At 33.9% G+C, this 16398-nt stretch overlaps 2 protein-coding genes across 2 annotated transcripts; one reads left to right on the top strand and one right to left on the bottom strand.

Annotated features, from left to right (window-relative positions):
• The first annotated feature begins 1852 nt into the window (after positions 1-1852).
• LOC126727125 (cardiolipin synthase (CMP-forming), mitochondrial) lies at positions 1853-6971 on the top strand. The gene is made up of 8 exons (XM_050432635.1): positions 1853-2474; positions 4107-4173; positions 4309-4383; positions 4513-4564; positions 5481-5566; positions 5704-5778; positions 6253-6347; positions 6428-6971. The coding sequence occupies exons 1-8, from the start codon at positions 2011-2013 to the stop codon at positions 6519-6521; spliced, it is 1008 nt and encodes a 335-aa protein (XP_050288592.1). The 5' UTR covers positions 1853-2010; the 3' UTR covers positions 6522-6971.
• A 2502-nt stretch (positions 6972-9473) lies between these two features.
• Positions 9474-12631, bottom strand: LOC126727124 (beta-glucuronosyltransferase GlcAT14C). The gene is made up of 4 exons (XM_050432634.1): positions 11919-12631; positions 11384-11459; positions 11166-11281; positions 9474-10250 (listed from the first exon to the last, which is right to left on the bottom strand). Exons 1-4 carry the CDS (start codon positions 12460-12462, stop codon positions 9736-9738), a joined length of 1251 nt encoding a protein of 416 aa, XP_050288591.1. The 5' UTR covers positions 12463-12631; the 3' UTR covers positions 9474-9735.
• Positions 12632-16398: the final 3767 nt, after the last annotated feature.

Here is a 16398-nt window from a genome sequence, read left to right as displayed (position 1 = left end):
GTTGGTGGATCTTATTATTATAAATTCACAGCAAAATAATTTATTAAATTAACTCAAATAATGGTTCTAAAAAAAATTAAAGATTTAGCTCAAAATAATATAATTTTAACTATAATTTACGTACTAATTAATAGCATATATTTGAAATGATACAATATTTTAGTCAAGATATATATTGTAAATGAAGAAAAAATAATTTAATTAAGTACCTCTGGAGTCAATAAGAAAATAAGTTAAACTTAAACATTAATCTAATTTGATGATAAACTCAAACTCAACTCACATTTGAGATATAATTAAATGAACCAATCTTGAAAATTTAATTCATCCCGCATGAATGTGATTTAAGATCAATTATTATTTGCTTTCAAAGAAAAAAGGACAAAGTTTGGTTTCAAATCGGTATACAAATATCTTTTTTGAATACATGAATTATAAGAATATAAATGTATATCATTCAAACAGATCACATAACTCATTAAAAAAAGTAACTTGACTAAACTACACATAAACGACTTCTTCGATAGTCACATTTTGAGTCCGACTAGTTAGCGGTGAAAAAGTGGGAAGATAGAAAATGGAGAAAGAATGGAAAAATGAGGGGATAGAAAAGATTTTTGTTTTTCCTCATGTTGTTTCGTTGAATGGGTGGAAAAAAAATGGAGTGATGAAAAACTTTTTTATCTAGTTGAAATGAAAAAAAGATATGATAAAAAAATGTAAATTGCATAAATTTACTCTCTTGTCCCTAGTAAATAATTTTAATATATATATATATATATCTTATTAGGAAAAAAAAAAAAAAAAAAAAAAAACTAAAGTTAAGGTAAAAAGAATAAAGTAAAAACTGTAACTTAAATGGAAAAAGAAAAAAAAAATATCAATGTAAAAAATATTGTTGGGGGTGGGGGGAGGACTAGGGGTAAATGGGTAATTACATTGGCCCTTTCTTTTCTCCCCCATTTTCTCTCAATTTTGAGGGGATTAAATTCTGATGGGCTCAGATAGAAAATGGCCATGTCCCACCATTTCCTCACCTCTTTTTTCTCCAAACCAAATACACCCATGATCCATTTTTAGTTTTCCTTTATATTTTCTCTCCCTCACTTTTTTATTCACCTTAATTAAGCATACCAAATAAAGAAAGTGCTAAGTACACAAGGTCCACAACTCGTCATCAAGTGGTTGATTGTGATTAGCGGAAGTAAAATGTTGGATAAACCACTTGACCCCTCACACTCAACTCACAATATTGCAAGTTGTTGACTTTTTTTTTTTTTTTTTTTTTTGTATTTCTCGCATTTCTCAAATGAATAATTACAAGGATAAAGTTTAGCTACAAAATTAGTTGTAACTTAAGGTTACAACCTTACTCAATAAAATAAACATTACTACATATTTTAAAAATCTAATTGTTGAATTATATGTTCTTTACGTTCTTAATACACATGTCAAATTGTGTATCAATCAGATATTATTTGTCATATATTTTATGCATAATTTTAAACTACAAAAAATTGCAATTTAAACAATTTATTGATTACATAGCTATTGATCTTTAATTTTCTTAAAATTTTACAAGTATGAAGCATATAAGAATAAGATGTAAGGTTGTAGTATAAGGTTATAACCAATTTTTTTCTTAAGAAAAAAAAAAAAGAAAAAAAAGAAGAAGAAGAAGAAGAAGAAGATTACAACAAATTTTGTAACTCAAAACTTTATTCTAATTACGAAATGAAAACTTATGGATAAGGACCCCACCTTAAGCCATCCACGTGGGATACGACTTTGAAGCCACCTTAAGCCATCACGTGGACCTTTTAGATAAAACCCACATGTCACCCCAAAAGTCAGAGTCACTGGCTCTTCCAGCACACCTCCCTAAAACCTTGCCAACCCTAATTCCCCCACACAGTGACACAGACACAAACACACATGTAAAAAAGACAAACCAAACCCAGAAAGAATTTCCCAAATCACAAACTATAATATGTTATTACAACAACAATAATGGTGTTGTTCAGGTCTCTCAAAACCCTTATCAAAAACCCACAAAGATCAAGGTCTTTTCTCACTTCTCTCACCGCCACAGCCACAAGCCACCCCACAATCACACTCCAATACTTCCCTCTCTCTCACCCTCTCTTTCGTTTGCCTTCAACCCCATTTTCCAAATGGGTCACAACCCCATTTCGTGGTCCGCTTTTTCTCTCTTTTCCTCCGTGGAAACTCTCTCAATCCGCCACTCCTCTTTACCTCCGTGGAAACGCCGTCGTTTTCCGCCGTAAGGTGCAGGCTTTTAATCTTCACCTGCTCAGAACTACCACTGCTTTTCCCACTAAGTTTAGCCAGGCTTTGCTGGACTATAGGGTCGAGAAGAGAGAGTCAGTTGATGATGGGTTTTTGGAGAGCTTTGTCAATGTGCCCAATTTGATCTCTATGGGCCGATTGATTTCTGGTCCTGTGCTTGGTTGGTATGTTTTCTTTTGATAATTTACGTTCTGTTTGGTTGATGGGAAATTTGAGTATTTGATATGAGGGTTTTTTTTGTTTTGTTAAAAACCTGAGTTTTTTGTATTTATCAGTGAAAATGCTTGTGTGGGTAGATGAGGAAATGAGAAGATTTTTTCTGATTTTAGATGGTTTAATGTTAGATAGTTAAGGGTTATTTTGCTAAGAGCCTTGTGGCTCAATTGGCAACTTCCCATTGAATTGTAACTATAAAAAAAATTAAGGGATATTTTGCTTTGATCAATGTGTTGCTTAAAGTTGTGAATTCACATTTTTACTTAGTAACAAGTATATTGTGTGAAATGAGCCAATGACCTTTGGAATTTCCTGCTAATTCGAATGGACACTTTCAGGGTTCAAATCCCCTTTCCTCAACTTAAAATGAATAAAAAAAAATGTATATTGAGTGAGACGAGATGAACACTAAAATGGGGGATTAAATTGCACGCTATTCTTTTGATTTTACTTCAAAGAACTGCATAAGGGACCATTGTAATGGTAGCTATTCATGTATGTTTAAAGAGGGTGACTCTATCAAACATTTGGTCAGATGTTGTTCGGATACTAGGGAGTTATAGTCAGCTTGTTCTTTGATAGGAATGACTTTGGTAAGGCCTAATTAATGGTTGGATTATTAAGGTCTTGAATGAGGTCAAGCCTTCTTGCAATGGCAAGTGCCTTCGACCAAAAGTACTAGGTCATGGGTCGAGTCTATGAATCAGACTCCCCAATAAAATTGGGAGTAAGGTTGACTACCGTGACCTCTCCCAAAGCCCACAAAAATGGGAGCTCATGCACTATGTACAACCTTTTTTTTTTTTTTTTAATTAAGATCTTGAATGGGAATTTGAGAAGAGCAAGGACCATATAGGTGGTAATGTAATTTTTTCTAATAGTAATTGATATGGTTCATTTGGGAGAAAAAACAGTAGAATGTTGGAGGGTGTGGAACTGCCACAAATTGTTGTTGCTTTAATCTTGCTTCTCTTGAACGTAGGTTATCCCAGATTTTGATTCATCTTTTTACTTATTGCAACTTTTGGATGTTCTTAACTTGGACAATTGATTGTACTCTCTAGCTAGGGTCTTCCCTTGTATACTTATTGAGAAAGTCTGTGTGCACAGTTTTTGTGTCACAACAATTGCCACAACCCTAACATGTGCGATTGTGAGTGGTGGAAAAAAAGTGAAGGGTCCATGTGAATTTTGAAAGCGATAGTTCATCAATCACAGTCACACATGTAATTAAAGTGTGACAAGAGTTGTGGCAAATGGTGTGGTCCTATAAGAACTGATAATTATTATCCAAATATTTTTAGGTTTTTATTTCTCCTCCCTGTTATTCTTTATTAGATTTGCTTGAGCATTGTAATTTGAAAGATTGATTGTACTGCTCCCTGTGTACACGGCTGGTGTACATGGGTGATTATATTTTGGTTCAATAATTTTTTGTTACTTATAAAATTAAAAAAAAAAATAATAATAAAAAAAAAATAATTGCCCTTATGTCCTCAAATTTTTAATTATGCTTTAAAATGAATGTTTAAACTTTTAATCGCTTTTTACTGGAAATGTGATTAACAATCGTTATGCAGGATGATCACAAATGAGTGGTATTCATCGGCACTGGTTGGATTAGCTATCTCTGGGGCATCTGACTGGGTGTGGACACGTATATTTTATTTTTATTGGAAATATTTTAGTTAGTATGCTTACTACTTTAATTGATGGAAGCAAATCCTTGTTTTACCAAAATGAGACGTTAAATGCTTTTATTTTTCTTCATTCATCATGTAGCTAGATGGATACATGGCTAGGAAGATGAGAATTAATTCTGTAGTGGGTTCCTACCTTGATCCCCTTGCTGACAAGGTAAAAGTTCAAGCCCTTTCTTCCTTCTGAGCTCAGTATAATTGGCCAGTTGCTCGTTGCAGGTTGTTTTTGGCTCATTTAGTCTTCCCTGTAGCTGAATTATGTTTTTGTTCCCTCTTCTTGATACAGGTTCTTATTGGATCTGTTGCTTTGGCAATGGTACATATGGATCTTCTGCACCGTAAGTGGTCATAGTCCCTCCCCCTCAATTTTTTGGTAGTGAAATAGTAGTGGTTTAAGCACATAGTCTTGCTTTTGCATTTGAACATATTATATTAGGCTATGACAAGTTTCCTCTCCCCCACTAGCTATGCACACACAAGATGCTAATATTATTAATCATAAGGAGGATAGTGAAAATATAGAAGAGGATGTGCTTGAGTCCAATAAATAGGCTACATTCAAAAACGCACAGACATACAATGCTGATATTATCCAATATAAGTATAGCAGAAACATAGAATGGTTGCTTGAGTCAAGTAATGGGCTACATTTTTGGGTGATTATCACTGGACTATTTATATATATAATATATCTTTAAGCAATTTCAAATCTAATTTTAGCAAGATAAGCACTCTATACTTTTGTTCCACATTCTTATTCTTAGCACCCAATTTCTCTTTTTTAATGTAATGATGTCTGCCTGCTATGCTTATTCCACTGTTTAAAAAACTAGATGTCACTAATTTACATAGCCAATTTAAAAATTACTAAGTTTTCAAATTTGCTGCTTGAACTAGTGCCTATTTAATACAGATGAAATTTAAAATTTTGCCCTTTATGCCAATGAGTTTTAGCTTAAATGGCACTTCGTCCTCCCTTTATAATGGGATGGAAGGGTAAGGTCAAGGGTTGAAGAGCCATAGGGTGCATGTGTAACTTACCAATCAAAATGCAATATGTCCTTATCCTTCTGTTTCAAGATGCATGGCTTAACACTACAAATGAATTTAATTTGTTTAATAGATGTCACATGGCGGTAGATATTTGCATCTATAATAATTTGCTGTGGAGCACATAAGTTTGATCTGCATGCATCATCTTGTGTATATGTTTTGGGGGAAATGAATTTCATATTTGGTTTTTGCGTTGTGAAGCTGGACTTGTTGGACTCGTCGTGTTGCGAGATGTCTTCCTTGTCGGTGGTGCAGTATATCAAAGAGCTAGTGGCTTGGGTTGGGAGGTAATATAGCGTATTTTGAGATCATGTGTTATAGGAACTTTTTTTTTTTTTTTTGGGCACCTTTTTCTTCAATTTACAGTCTGTTAGTTATCAAGTTGAAATGTTGATTGGCATTGTCGAGTTTTCCCTTCTTTCAGTGGAAAAGTTGGTTTGATTTCATCAATCTTGACGGTACCCGTCCCCTAAAAGTTGAGCCTCTTTTCATTAGCAAGGTAAGCTTTGAGGTTTTTTTTTTTTTTTTTAAAAATTTAAAAAGCCTGATTATATGATGCATGCATTAGTATATTTGGTGTATCTTTGTTCAGCAATGTGGTCTAGGATTTGGGATTTTATGATGCATGCATTAATATATTTGGTGTATCTATGTTTAGCAATGTGGTCTGGGATTTGGGATTTTATGGAATAGGTTATTTAGTAAACTAGTAAAGCTTTATAATGCTCTTCCTATTTTCCGATGAATTTTTTTATGAAATATTTAGTTAGTTAGTTAAGCACAAAATTTCTAAAAAGCATTTTGATCAGCAGTGTAACTGATATCATAGACTGTAGTAAAAGATAATTAGCACAGCAAGCCTGTTGCTGATATCAGACTGTACAAAAAGATAATTAGCACAGCAAGCTTGCAATTAGGTTGATTGATTTTAAACTCTGTCAGGTTGATTAACAAGGAGTACTATTCTTGACAGGTTAATACAGTTTTCCAGTTGGTTTTAGTAGCTGCAGCTCTTCTTCAACCAGAATTTGGAACCCAGGAAACTCAGCCATACATCACATATTTGAGGTAATGCAGCCACTACTCTGTTGGTCTGAATGTTGAATCTGATAATGTTGAATAACTCAAGTCCATTTAATTCCGTGCAGTTGGTTAGTGGCATCAACGACAGTGGGTTCTAGTGCAGCATATGGAGCACGATACTTGAGGAAGAGATCTGCCTTGATTAGTGGAAAATCTTAGTTTCAATCTTTACCTTGCAGACAACTGAGATAACACCATCAGTTTTGAGATATGTACTGGGTCTCAGCATCAAAGGATTTGAAGAAGTAATGGTGGTACCAAGGTTGTGTATCTGTATACCGATCCACAAGTTAAAACTTTTCAAGGTCATCCTTTACAAGTTCCAGATATCATAGATGAGTTTTGGCCTGTTGGAATTACACACAAATACGCAGAAAATTGCAAAACTTGGTTAACTGTGAAGAGTGATAGCAGTTCTTTTTTCTTTTTCCTTGTTTCCTTATTTTTGGGAGGGGGGTGGTTAAGAGCGAAATTGTTATTGTTAATGAGTTTGTAATTTTTAAACTTTGGCAGTGCCAAATTTTGAAAAGAATGATAATAAAAGATGTAGAATTTGTTCTGTTGTATAACTTCTTGCCAATATAATTGATTTCTCATATTGTTACCTGAGGCTTTGCTATTGACAACACCTTGCAAGCCCTGCAATTCAGCATACGATTGAAACTTTAAAAAATAAAAAACCAGACTGGCAGGAAGATTTGAATTTTTGGTTTGAGATGCTGGATCTTGTTGTGAGATTATGTTCTCCACTACAGTGCTTTTGCATCCTTTTATCCTCAAAAGAATATTGCCAGGCTACCCAACCCAACTGGGATCAAATGAGAATATTGCCTATGTGCATTACATCATTTTCACCGTTTAAAATATGGTAATTTTCAGCTTATCTTTATAGGTATAGAGTAGGCATTATTTAATGCCCCAAATCTTGGATCTGGTATTTAATCAAACAATCTTGTGAATGAATGATTATCCAGCTCTCTAATTTACAAATGGGATCTTTCACTAAACCTTTCCAATAAGATTGAAGGGCCTCCAGTAAGTCTGAAATTTGAATCAGCATATGACCTGGCTAGATACAATGCACTTTAAAGTTATAACATGATCTCTTATATCGGGACATAAGTTGTGATTGGAAGTTTGGAAGCATAATCAAGCTCATCATGCTTTGTGATTGCTTCCTCCTGGCAACTCAAAATGGTTCTTGACTGGCTTTCAACATTAATGAAAATGCATAGATGAAAAATACATTCCAAGCAAAAGTAGTTGAGAAACACAAAAGATGAGGCTAAGGTTAGTTGCTAGCTTCTTTACCAACATGTCAAAGAGTCAAAGTGCCAGTGAGCAATGGCTTAAATGACCTTTCTCCTTGTAAGAACAAAATGGAAGGTGAAGTCATGGGTTCAAAACCCATCAGGCGCATGTGCAATTAATAAATACCGATTACAATACTGTTTCAATCAAAAGTCTCTCTAGCAGTTGACAAAGAGTGACTTAAGGATGTTCAGTTGCATCCAAACCAGGTTTACATCAACCGTAGAGGTTCAGAAGCAATATCAAGAGGAACTCTTGATGCTCTTCCACTAACACATCCAGCTTAGATGTCTTCATCCATGCCAAATTCCCAGAGCACATTGGAACCTGTTAGAGGGCAATAAGCTTCTTCCAAAAGTCAAGCAGCTACTACACATGTCGTCAAGGAAACAACCTTCTTCAATAACCTTATTCCAAGGGTACTAAGGGGTTCAAGATGAATCTTAATACAGCCGGTGTTTCTCTAAGCACATAAAGCATCTTGCAGATAGATAACGGTCGCAGACTCCTGCTTTTTATCAGTTATCCAATGCAAACAGTACCCAAGACTTGCTGAATCAGAATCTACGAACCTCATAACAGCAGCTCTGTTTCGAACAACAAATCTTTACATAGCATAAGAACTTATCTCACTAAGACTACACAAAGCACAAAAGCTCAGATGGTCACTTTATTTTTCAGATCAGGGCCACTTAAGTCATATCCCCATGTAGGAAATTTTCACTAGATTTTGCTCTGACAAGTTTTACTTCAGTGAATACATTGGCTAAACTGTATTCCACATTCATTATACAATGGGTAACGCCAATGACCCAGTTGGCACCTCTGTGTCCCCAATCGGGACATCCATGGTAACAATCCAAACATTCTGATATCAAACTAACTCAGTCCATGAGCATCAACATATTTCATTAATATCAACACTCAAGTTCGCATACAGCAACCAAAATGTCTAACTGGCAGCTCCCTATTCAATCACCAGGAACCCAATATTTATATAATGTCGGGACCTACTACCACTAATGTTCTGGAGTTCAACATATTCAAGGCCATTTGGCCAGTTATATTACAGGATTCTTCCTGCAATTTATCATATCCCTAGCCAAGAGATAATATTATCTTAGCTGATGCATGAAATGTTTACCCCTTTTTCTTCTTTTCAATTTTAATCTGATCTAAAGTGCACATTATTGTTGACATGCAAGCCTTGCACACGTATCACAAAAAAGTGTGTATGCACAAATGTGTATTTCAGGTATGTTACAGAGAATTGTCTAAGTCAAACCCCTTGCTCTTTTAAGTACATGATCAAGATGACATGCAAACAGAAACAAATTACTCCAAGATAAAAGAACACTGATCAAATTACAGGAACAATGATGAGCATAAGGCATTCCCTATTAATTGGCTTTGTGTGTGTGTGTGTGTGTGTGTGTGTGTGAGAGAGAGAGAGAGAGAGGGAGAGATGGATTTTTTTATTCAACATTCAGATAGATCTAGAGGGAGGAAATTTTTCACTCTACAGTCTGAATTTCCAGAACCATCGAGACGTGTTTTATCTGTTTCTACATATGTTGGGTTAACACCAAAGAAAAGTACCTGTTTATTACATTCAGAATATATAAATGTCATGTTTACAATACTTGGCAGCTTCCAATTTCCTAACCAGCCCATTAGTGCTGAAGTGCTCATTTAAAATGCATACAGGCTCAAAATAATCCTAGTCTGTGCCTTTTAAGGTTAATTTTCATAACTTGGTTCGTAAAGCATGGACATAATACCATTCATGACACACTGAGGTAATCTGGAAGTCATTGACAGACAATCTCTTAACTCAACAATATTATATACATCAACCTCTCACTAATGCAATGCTATCTTATCATCAGTGATCCAATGCCCCTTGACAGCAATTGTTTCACAGTTTCAGTGTAAGAAAATAACAAATAGAAGTAAAACTGCAAAGATGCAATTTACCACAAATGAAGTAGTTCTCTGCGTAACAAACCACCATAGCAGGATGAATAAAAAAATTTGATGAAAAGATTGAGACACTGGAAGACTATTTACATTGTTTAGACCTGAAATTGTCTGAATCAAGAAGCTTCACTATGAGTTTCTCTAGCCTCTTAGAATTTACAGTCGGTTTAACTGAATTTGGATTCCCATAAACAACACAAGGGTCTTTACCTAAAACAGAATTCCCAACGCACCAGCCACCAGGAGTAACATGGCCATCTGATTTCCGTAACAGCTCTTCATCAATTTTGTTGAGGACTGGATCATCTTTGGCAAACCTACGTGCAAAAGGAGCACCACTTTGCACCATGTCATTGAAATGTTCCAGGGTAAGAGAAATTGGGTGTTGCTTTGGAGGGTTATCCCACTTTATATAATGTAAATCATGATTTACAGTTGTGTTCTGGTAGTCCTTGTGGTTACAAACAACAGTGTGGAAGTAGCCCTCAGGGGATGAAAGGAAATTTGTATAGTACATGAGCAAAGTACGAGGGAGATTATCCCATCCCCAAACACAAAATTCAACAAACGATTTTGTCAGCACCACCCATTCAGACCCTGATCAATAAGATCATTTAAAGTTATAGATAAAGAAGTAAAATGAATCTAAAGCATCAACCATTTACCAACATACAAATCACACACACACAGAACATCTTTGTCAATTCCCAATAAATACAACCTCATCCATTTCCGTCATCTCCAAATGGAATTTCCAGTTCAAAATCATGTTTGATGTATTGAAAGTTGAAGAACTGCATAATATATTATGAACAATGCCGCTTCCTCTTTTAATGGATGAGTTACAATTGATGAAAATCAACACCATGATACAAGGATTAATCAAACTGGAAGAGGATTGCCAGAGCAATCTTAAGGATGATTGGTGAATGATGATTGGTGATTGGTGATATTTCATTCCTTCAAGAAATGATGTAAGAATTCTGTGGAAGCAATCTTAAGTATCAACTTGATCTTATAATTTCCAGGCTACACAATATTCAAAACTGCCACAAATTAAGTTAAACACAGTCTTAAGAAAGTCACTTTTCATGCTTTTGTGGTTCAAAGGAATGATTAAGACAGAAGGGTAAAAGGGGCTGTATACAAAGCCCAGAATCCAAAAAGTAAGTCCAAGGATAACCAGATGTTGTGTAAATTTTAGATAACTACAGATAATTGTTTTAAACTTTGTTTTCTGGTTCAAGAACTTCGCTAATATATTAATAGAACTGTACCATCATACCTCGCAACTCTGTTAATATTTGATAGGAATGACTTGGTAAGGGATTGTATAAATTCAGCTGAAAATATTTGCAGAGAGCACTGTTTTTCATATTTTACACTTATCATATTAAAATAGACCTGAAACAAAGGTGTACCTTTTCTGAGAGCCAGTTTTCCAGTCTCTCACAAAAGGATACTCAAATAACCGAATAAATAATTTGGTAAAAGGCTAATGTAAAGCAGTACCTGTGAATAACTTGAAAGAAGCAGGCATAGACCTTTTCTCTTTAGCCCAAAAAACACCAGATTTCTTTGATTGATACAAGGCCGGATCTATTATAAGAGGTCTTGCTCTTTGATTCCTGCAAGCAAGCATACAGTAAGTGTCATACACCATAAGCATAGAAAGAAATTATAATCCCCATATCTATAGAGACAAGATCAAGCAAGAATGGCATGCTCACTCTTTCCATCCAAAATTACTTGTGTGCTCAAGGAAGTTCAGATCCCTAGGCAAGTATGAGAAAATATGCAAGAGATCTAGAACAACAAAATATATAGAAATGTTAGCAAAGCCAATAAGATTGCAAACTAGAACAACATGTATGCCTAGAATATGATCTTCATACCACTCCAAACTCATTTTTCTTGTATAATTAAACATAACCCACATCACTAAATTACAAAAATCACTCTATTACAATCTATCATGAAAGCGAGACATCTCAATCAGCAACAAGTGCTCATAAAATTCATTACAAACTATTTGATACCGACAACTACATAACAAGCAAAATCAAATCTGAACAACATATATGCCTAGAATGTGAATCTCATACCACTCAAAACCCTTTTTTTTTTCTTGCACAATTAAACATAACCCACATCACAAAACTATGTGCATTACAAATCATATATATACACAAAAACATCAACAACTACAAAGCATAACTATCAAATTGAAATGTAAATCAAATCAAGCACTAAGCCCAAAATTACCGTCTTGCGAAACGAGAGGATAATCCGATGCACTGAGACTAATAAACCAGTCCCAATCCTTAGCCTTTTTCAACAAAATGGCAATGGCGTGAAGCGTAGAAGCCATCATAGTGGGACCCTTGTAGGTAACCAAATTGGCATTACCAACCACCATCACATTCCCAAACTCCCTAAAAACCAAACTCTCCGACTTCACATACTTCGCAAGCTCCAACCTTTCCGCATCCGAAGCATCCAGATCAAGATGCAACACGTAGTAATTCCTAGGGTGATACACTGCCTCAAGCAGCCTCTTCACGCTCGAAACGTCCCCTTTCGAACCCCATATCGAGTACGCGAAACTCGGCAGCTTCGGTAGAAGCCCTAACCGGTCGAAATTCCGGTCCAGAGCTGCGAATTTCGGCGGTGGGTCATCGATTCCTGAAGAGAACTTCGCGTGGCCTAGGCTTAGCGTAAGAACGAGGATGAGAGAGAGTACAAAAATGGTGAGCAAAGGCATGAACCATTTTCGATCTAGGTACGAAGGACTGTGATTTTTTTTCATTTGCTAAAAAATTTGGGGGTTAGGGTTTGGGGATTTAACTGTAACTGTAGGCTGTGTTGGATTTTGATTTAGGAGAGAGAAAGAGAGAGAGAGAGAGAGAGTTGTTGACAGAGAAGAGAATTGTTTATAGTAGTGGGAAGTTGGAACTAGGTTGTCTGAGTGAAGTGGTTGGAGAGGGAAACTATAACTGTTACTACTTTATTTGAATTGTCGGTTACTTTACTCTTTTTTTTAATTATAAATATAAATTTATTAAGTTTCATGTTATTCAAATTTAAGAAAGTTTTGATATCACTTTTATGGAAAATAAAAAAACATTGTCAAAACATTAATTTTTTTTCCATAAAAACTATTTTTAACTGGATTCTTAATCAGTACCCTAAAGACACTCATTAACATTTCTCATTTATTAATTATGTTATATAAATTTATTAAGTATTAATTAATGAGATAGGTTCAAGTTACATTAGGTGTAACTTGACAAGAGTTATACCATTTGTAAACCATAGATTTATAATTGATCTAATGGTTAAAAAAATAGCATTAAATACTAATTGACTTACACCTCATTCACTTAATTAATAGCAATTTTGTTTCTCTCTCCTAATTTGTTATTTAAAACATTTTACATGTATTCCCTTTTTTGCCAATGACTTTACAAATATATTTGCAATATATATATATATATTCTTTGGTTGAGTTCGTACTACTCTTTTCTTTTTATTTAAAACCTTTTAGATAAATTCATTTTTGTTATTTATTATTTAAGCCGGTCATACTCTTATAGTTTTATCAATTGTGAATATATATCCTGTCTCCTTAAAAATAAATAAATGGCTAAGTGCTGTTTAATGAGGTTTTAAATAATAAGTTTTTCAAATAATAATTAACATAAATATATATATATATATATATATTTGTTGAATGACTTTACAATTATATTTGCAATTCCATCTTCTTCTTTTTTGGATGTGCCTAAGTCTGTAATACTCATGTTATTTTCCTTTTTTGGTTTCCGGATCCCAAGTTTATTGTTTGATTATAGAAGTCAAATGCTTGAATAAATTGATTCAGTGTAAATTTATAATTGAATTAACAGTTGGACCTGATCATATATATATATATATATATATATTCAAATCTGATCAGTTGACAACATTAACAATTAAAAATAGTAATAATCTATTTATAGCTATATGATCTTTGGATAATTCAAATCCTATGTATATGTGTTTTTTATTTTATTTTAAATTCATTCAATATGAGGAAGAAAAATTCAAATCATAGGTTTAGGCTTAACAATTGACGTGATAATTCACCACCCCCAAAAAAAAAAGTAACATCATGCTTACTTTATGGATAACTCAAAACTATATATATATATACCCGGAATGACTAAGTATTGCAAATATATTTGTAAAGTCATTGGCAAAAAAAGGAATATATGTAAAAGGTTTTAAATAATAAATAAGGAGAGAGATACAAAATTGCTATTAATTAAGTAAATGAGGTGTAAGTCAATTAACATTTAATGCTATATTTTTATAAAAGGTTCAAGTTACACTAGGTTTAACTTGAACCCATCTCATTAATTAATTGTTACAAAATTTATAAGTTTGTTTCTCAAAAAAAAAAAAAACCTATGTATAGGCTACATAACATATAAAATATTTATCCTCTTAAGTCTTACTCTCTTTTTTTTCTTCTTGTTGAACTTTTTTCTATAGTCTATACATACTAGATTAAAAAAAAAAAAGTGTATTTCAAATTTGGTTCCAACCCAAAATGTTTTCAAAAAAAAAAAAAAAATGAGTTCACATATGGAATAAACATAAAAGATTATTTAATATTTTTTTTAAAACACAAGTTAATGTTTAAGCATATGTTTATGTTGAAGGTTTTTTTTTTTTTTTTTTAAATCTTTTCTAAAAAAAAAGAAGTTGTTTTGTTAAATCATTACAGATATCATTTATTGTCACTTAACAAGTTTTATCAAACATGTAATTGCTATAAACTTAAAGTTGGACCTTTGGGTTATCTTCATGTTGTTAAAACCAACAAAGATTGAGAATTTATAATTCAAAATTATAATCAAGAATCTAAGTTATCAATAGACTAACAATAGAATCTAAGTTATAATTCAAAATCATTGCTACCGTGAGGCTAATAGATGCGCTGACCTTCTTGCTAGAAAGGGTGCAGCTCAGAACGAAGATTTTTGTTTTTTTTACTATCCCCCTGTGAAGCTTCTTCCTTTTCTAAGCCATGACTTGGCTGGTCTGTATGTCAGTAGGCGCTGCCCTACTGAGTTCCTGCTTGTGTAGTTTCTCTGTTTTTATCCCCTTTACCAAAAAAAAACCGCACCTTTAGTGAGTTGGTACCTCCCTAAGGACTAAGTTCTTAAAGGTTGAAGGGGTCCTTGAGTTTGTTGGGACAACATATTAGTAAATATATTTTTAACCATCTTTAAAAAAAATGTTTATAGACTACTAAATTATATATTATTATTTTTTTAATTAGTATTCCATATATTAAACTAGTAGACTATAACTTGATAGCTTTGACAAACGTTCTTATTGAGTGGAGTAATGATGATAGCTTTGACAAACGTTCTTATTTAGTCAAAGCTATCAAACGTTCTTACCAAGTTAACATAAATCTAGCTTTGACAAACTTTTAAGGGAGGGTAGCTTTGAAAGAGGTTATGGTAACCTCTTTATTTGCTATGTTATAAACTTTCTTATTGACATAATTAATTTCTCATTTTATCACACAAAACTTTGCGATTAAGATCACCTTGCAAGCTCTGCAATTCACCATTCAGACAGTCTTCCTCCAAGCACATGAAGCATCATGTGGAGTAGATAATGGCCAAAAATTCCTGCTTCTTATCAGTTATCAAGATCAAACATAACCCAAAAGACACCTTTGCTGAATCAGAATCCACAAGAATCTCATAACAGCAGCTCTTTTTCAATCAACAAGTTTTTACATTGCATAAATACTTGTATCTGAATCAAACGACTTCTTGCTGAATCAGAGTCTTTGCTCAGGGCCAGTATAGAATTTAGACTCTACCAGAGAATTGTTGCCTTGCTCTTGAAGTACATGATTAGAATGACATGCACACAGAAACAATTTACTCCATGATCAGGTGGTCAAAAGAACTTTCTAAACAATGGAGTTTATGTCAGCATGGGAAGCTCTATCCAGGCCAAGACAAACCAGTCCCAATCCAATCCTTAGCCTTTTTCAACAAAACGGCAATGGCGTGGAGAGTAAAAGATAGCACAGTGGGACCTTCATAAGTAACCAAATAGGCATTACCAACAGTTAATTTCACTCTCCAACCACTCCACAGAGAATAGCTAATTAATACTTAAATTTATAGATTAGACAAAAATATATATATATATATATATATATATGATTCACCAAAAAGCTTTGTTAAGTGCCAAAAGTTTAGTCTTTCATTAAAAAAAATCAGATTCTATGTGCATGTGGAGGTGGAACCTTATGAAAATGGAGGTGGAAGAGCAACGGAGGAGAGAGAAACGTGTACTGAATGAGAAAGAGAGAGCAAAGAGAAAAATATACATATTTTTGGGATTAGAGATAGGTATTGAATGTTATAAATAAGGATAATAAATGAGATCTTTGTCAGAATATCAGCATTAATGAGTGTATTTTTTTGACTATTGGATCTACTTAAATCCAATGATTTAGAAAAGGAAGAGTTACACTAGGTGTAACTTGAACCCATCTCATATATATATATATATATATATATTGAGAGAGAGAGAGAGAGACGTAGATGGTGGTGGAGGGGGGATGGTGGGGTTTGAATCACAAGTAAGGGACACCATAAAGAATCTTGCTAGGCTATCACTTGAACCCCAAAAAATTAATCTAAGAGGCTAGACGTAAGGATAATAG

The sequence above is a fragment of the Quercus robur genome, chromosome 5, assembly GCF_932294415.1.
Source record: "Quercus robur chromosome 5, dhQueRobu3.1, whole genome shotgun sequence".
In the NCBI taxonomy this organism is placed as follows: Eukaryota; Viridiplantae; Streptophyta; class Magnoliopsida; order Fagales; family Fagaceae; genus Quercus; species Quercus robur.
Note: the sequence above shows the minus strand (reverse complement) of the source record. Positions and strands in the feature narration are given on the sequence as shown.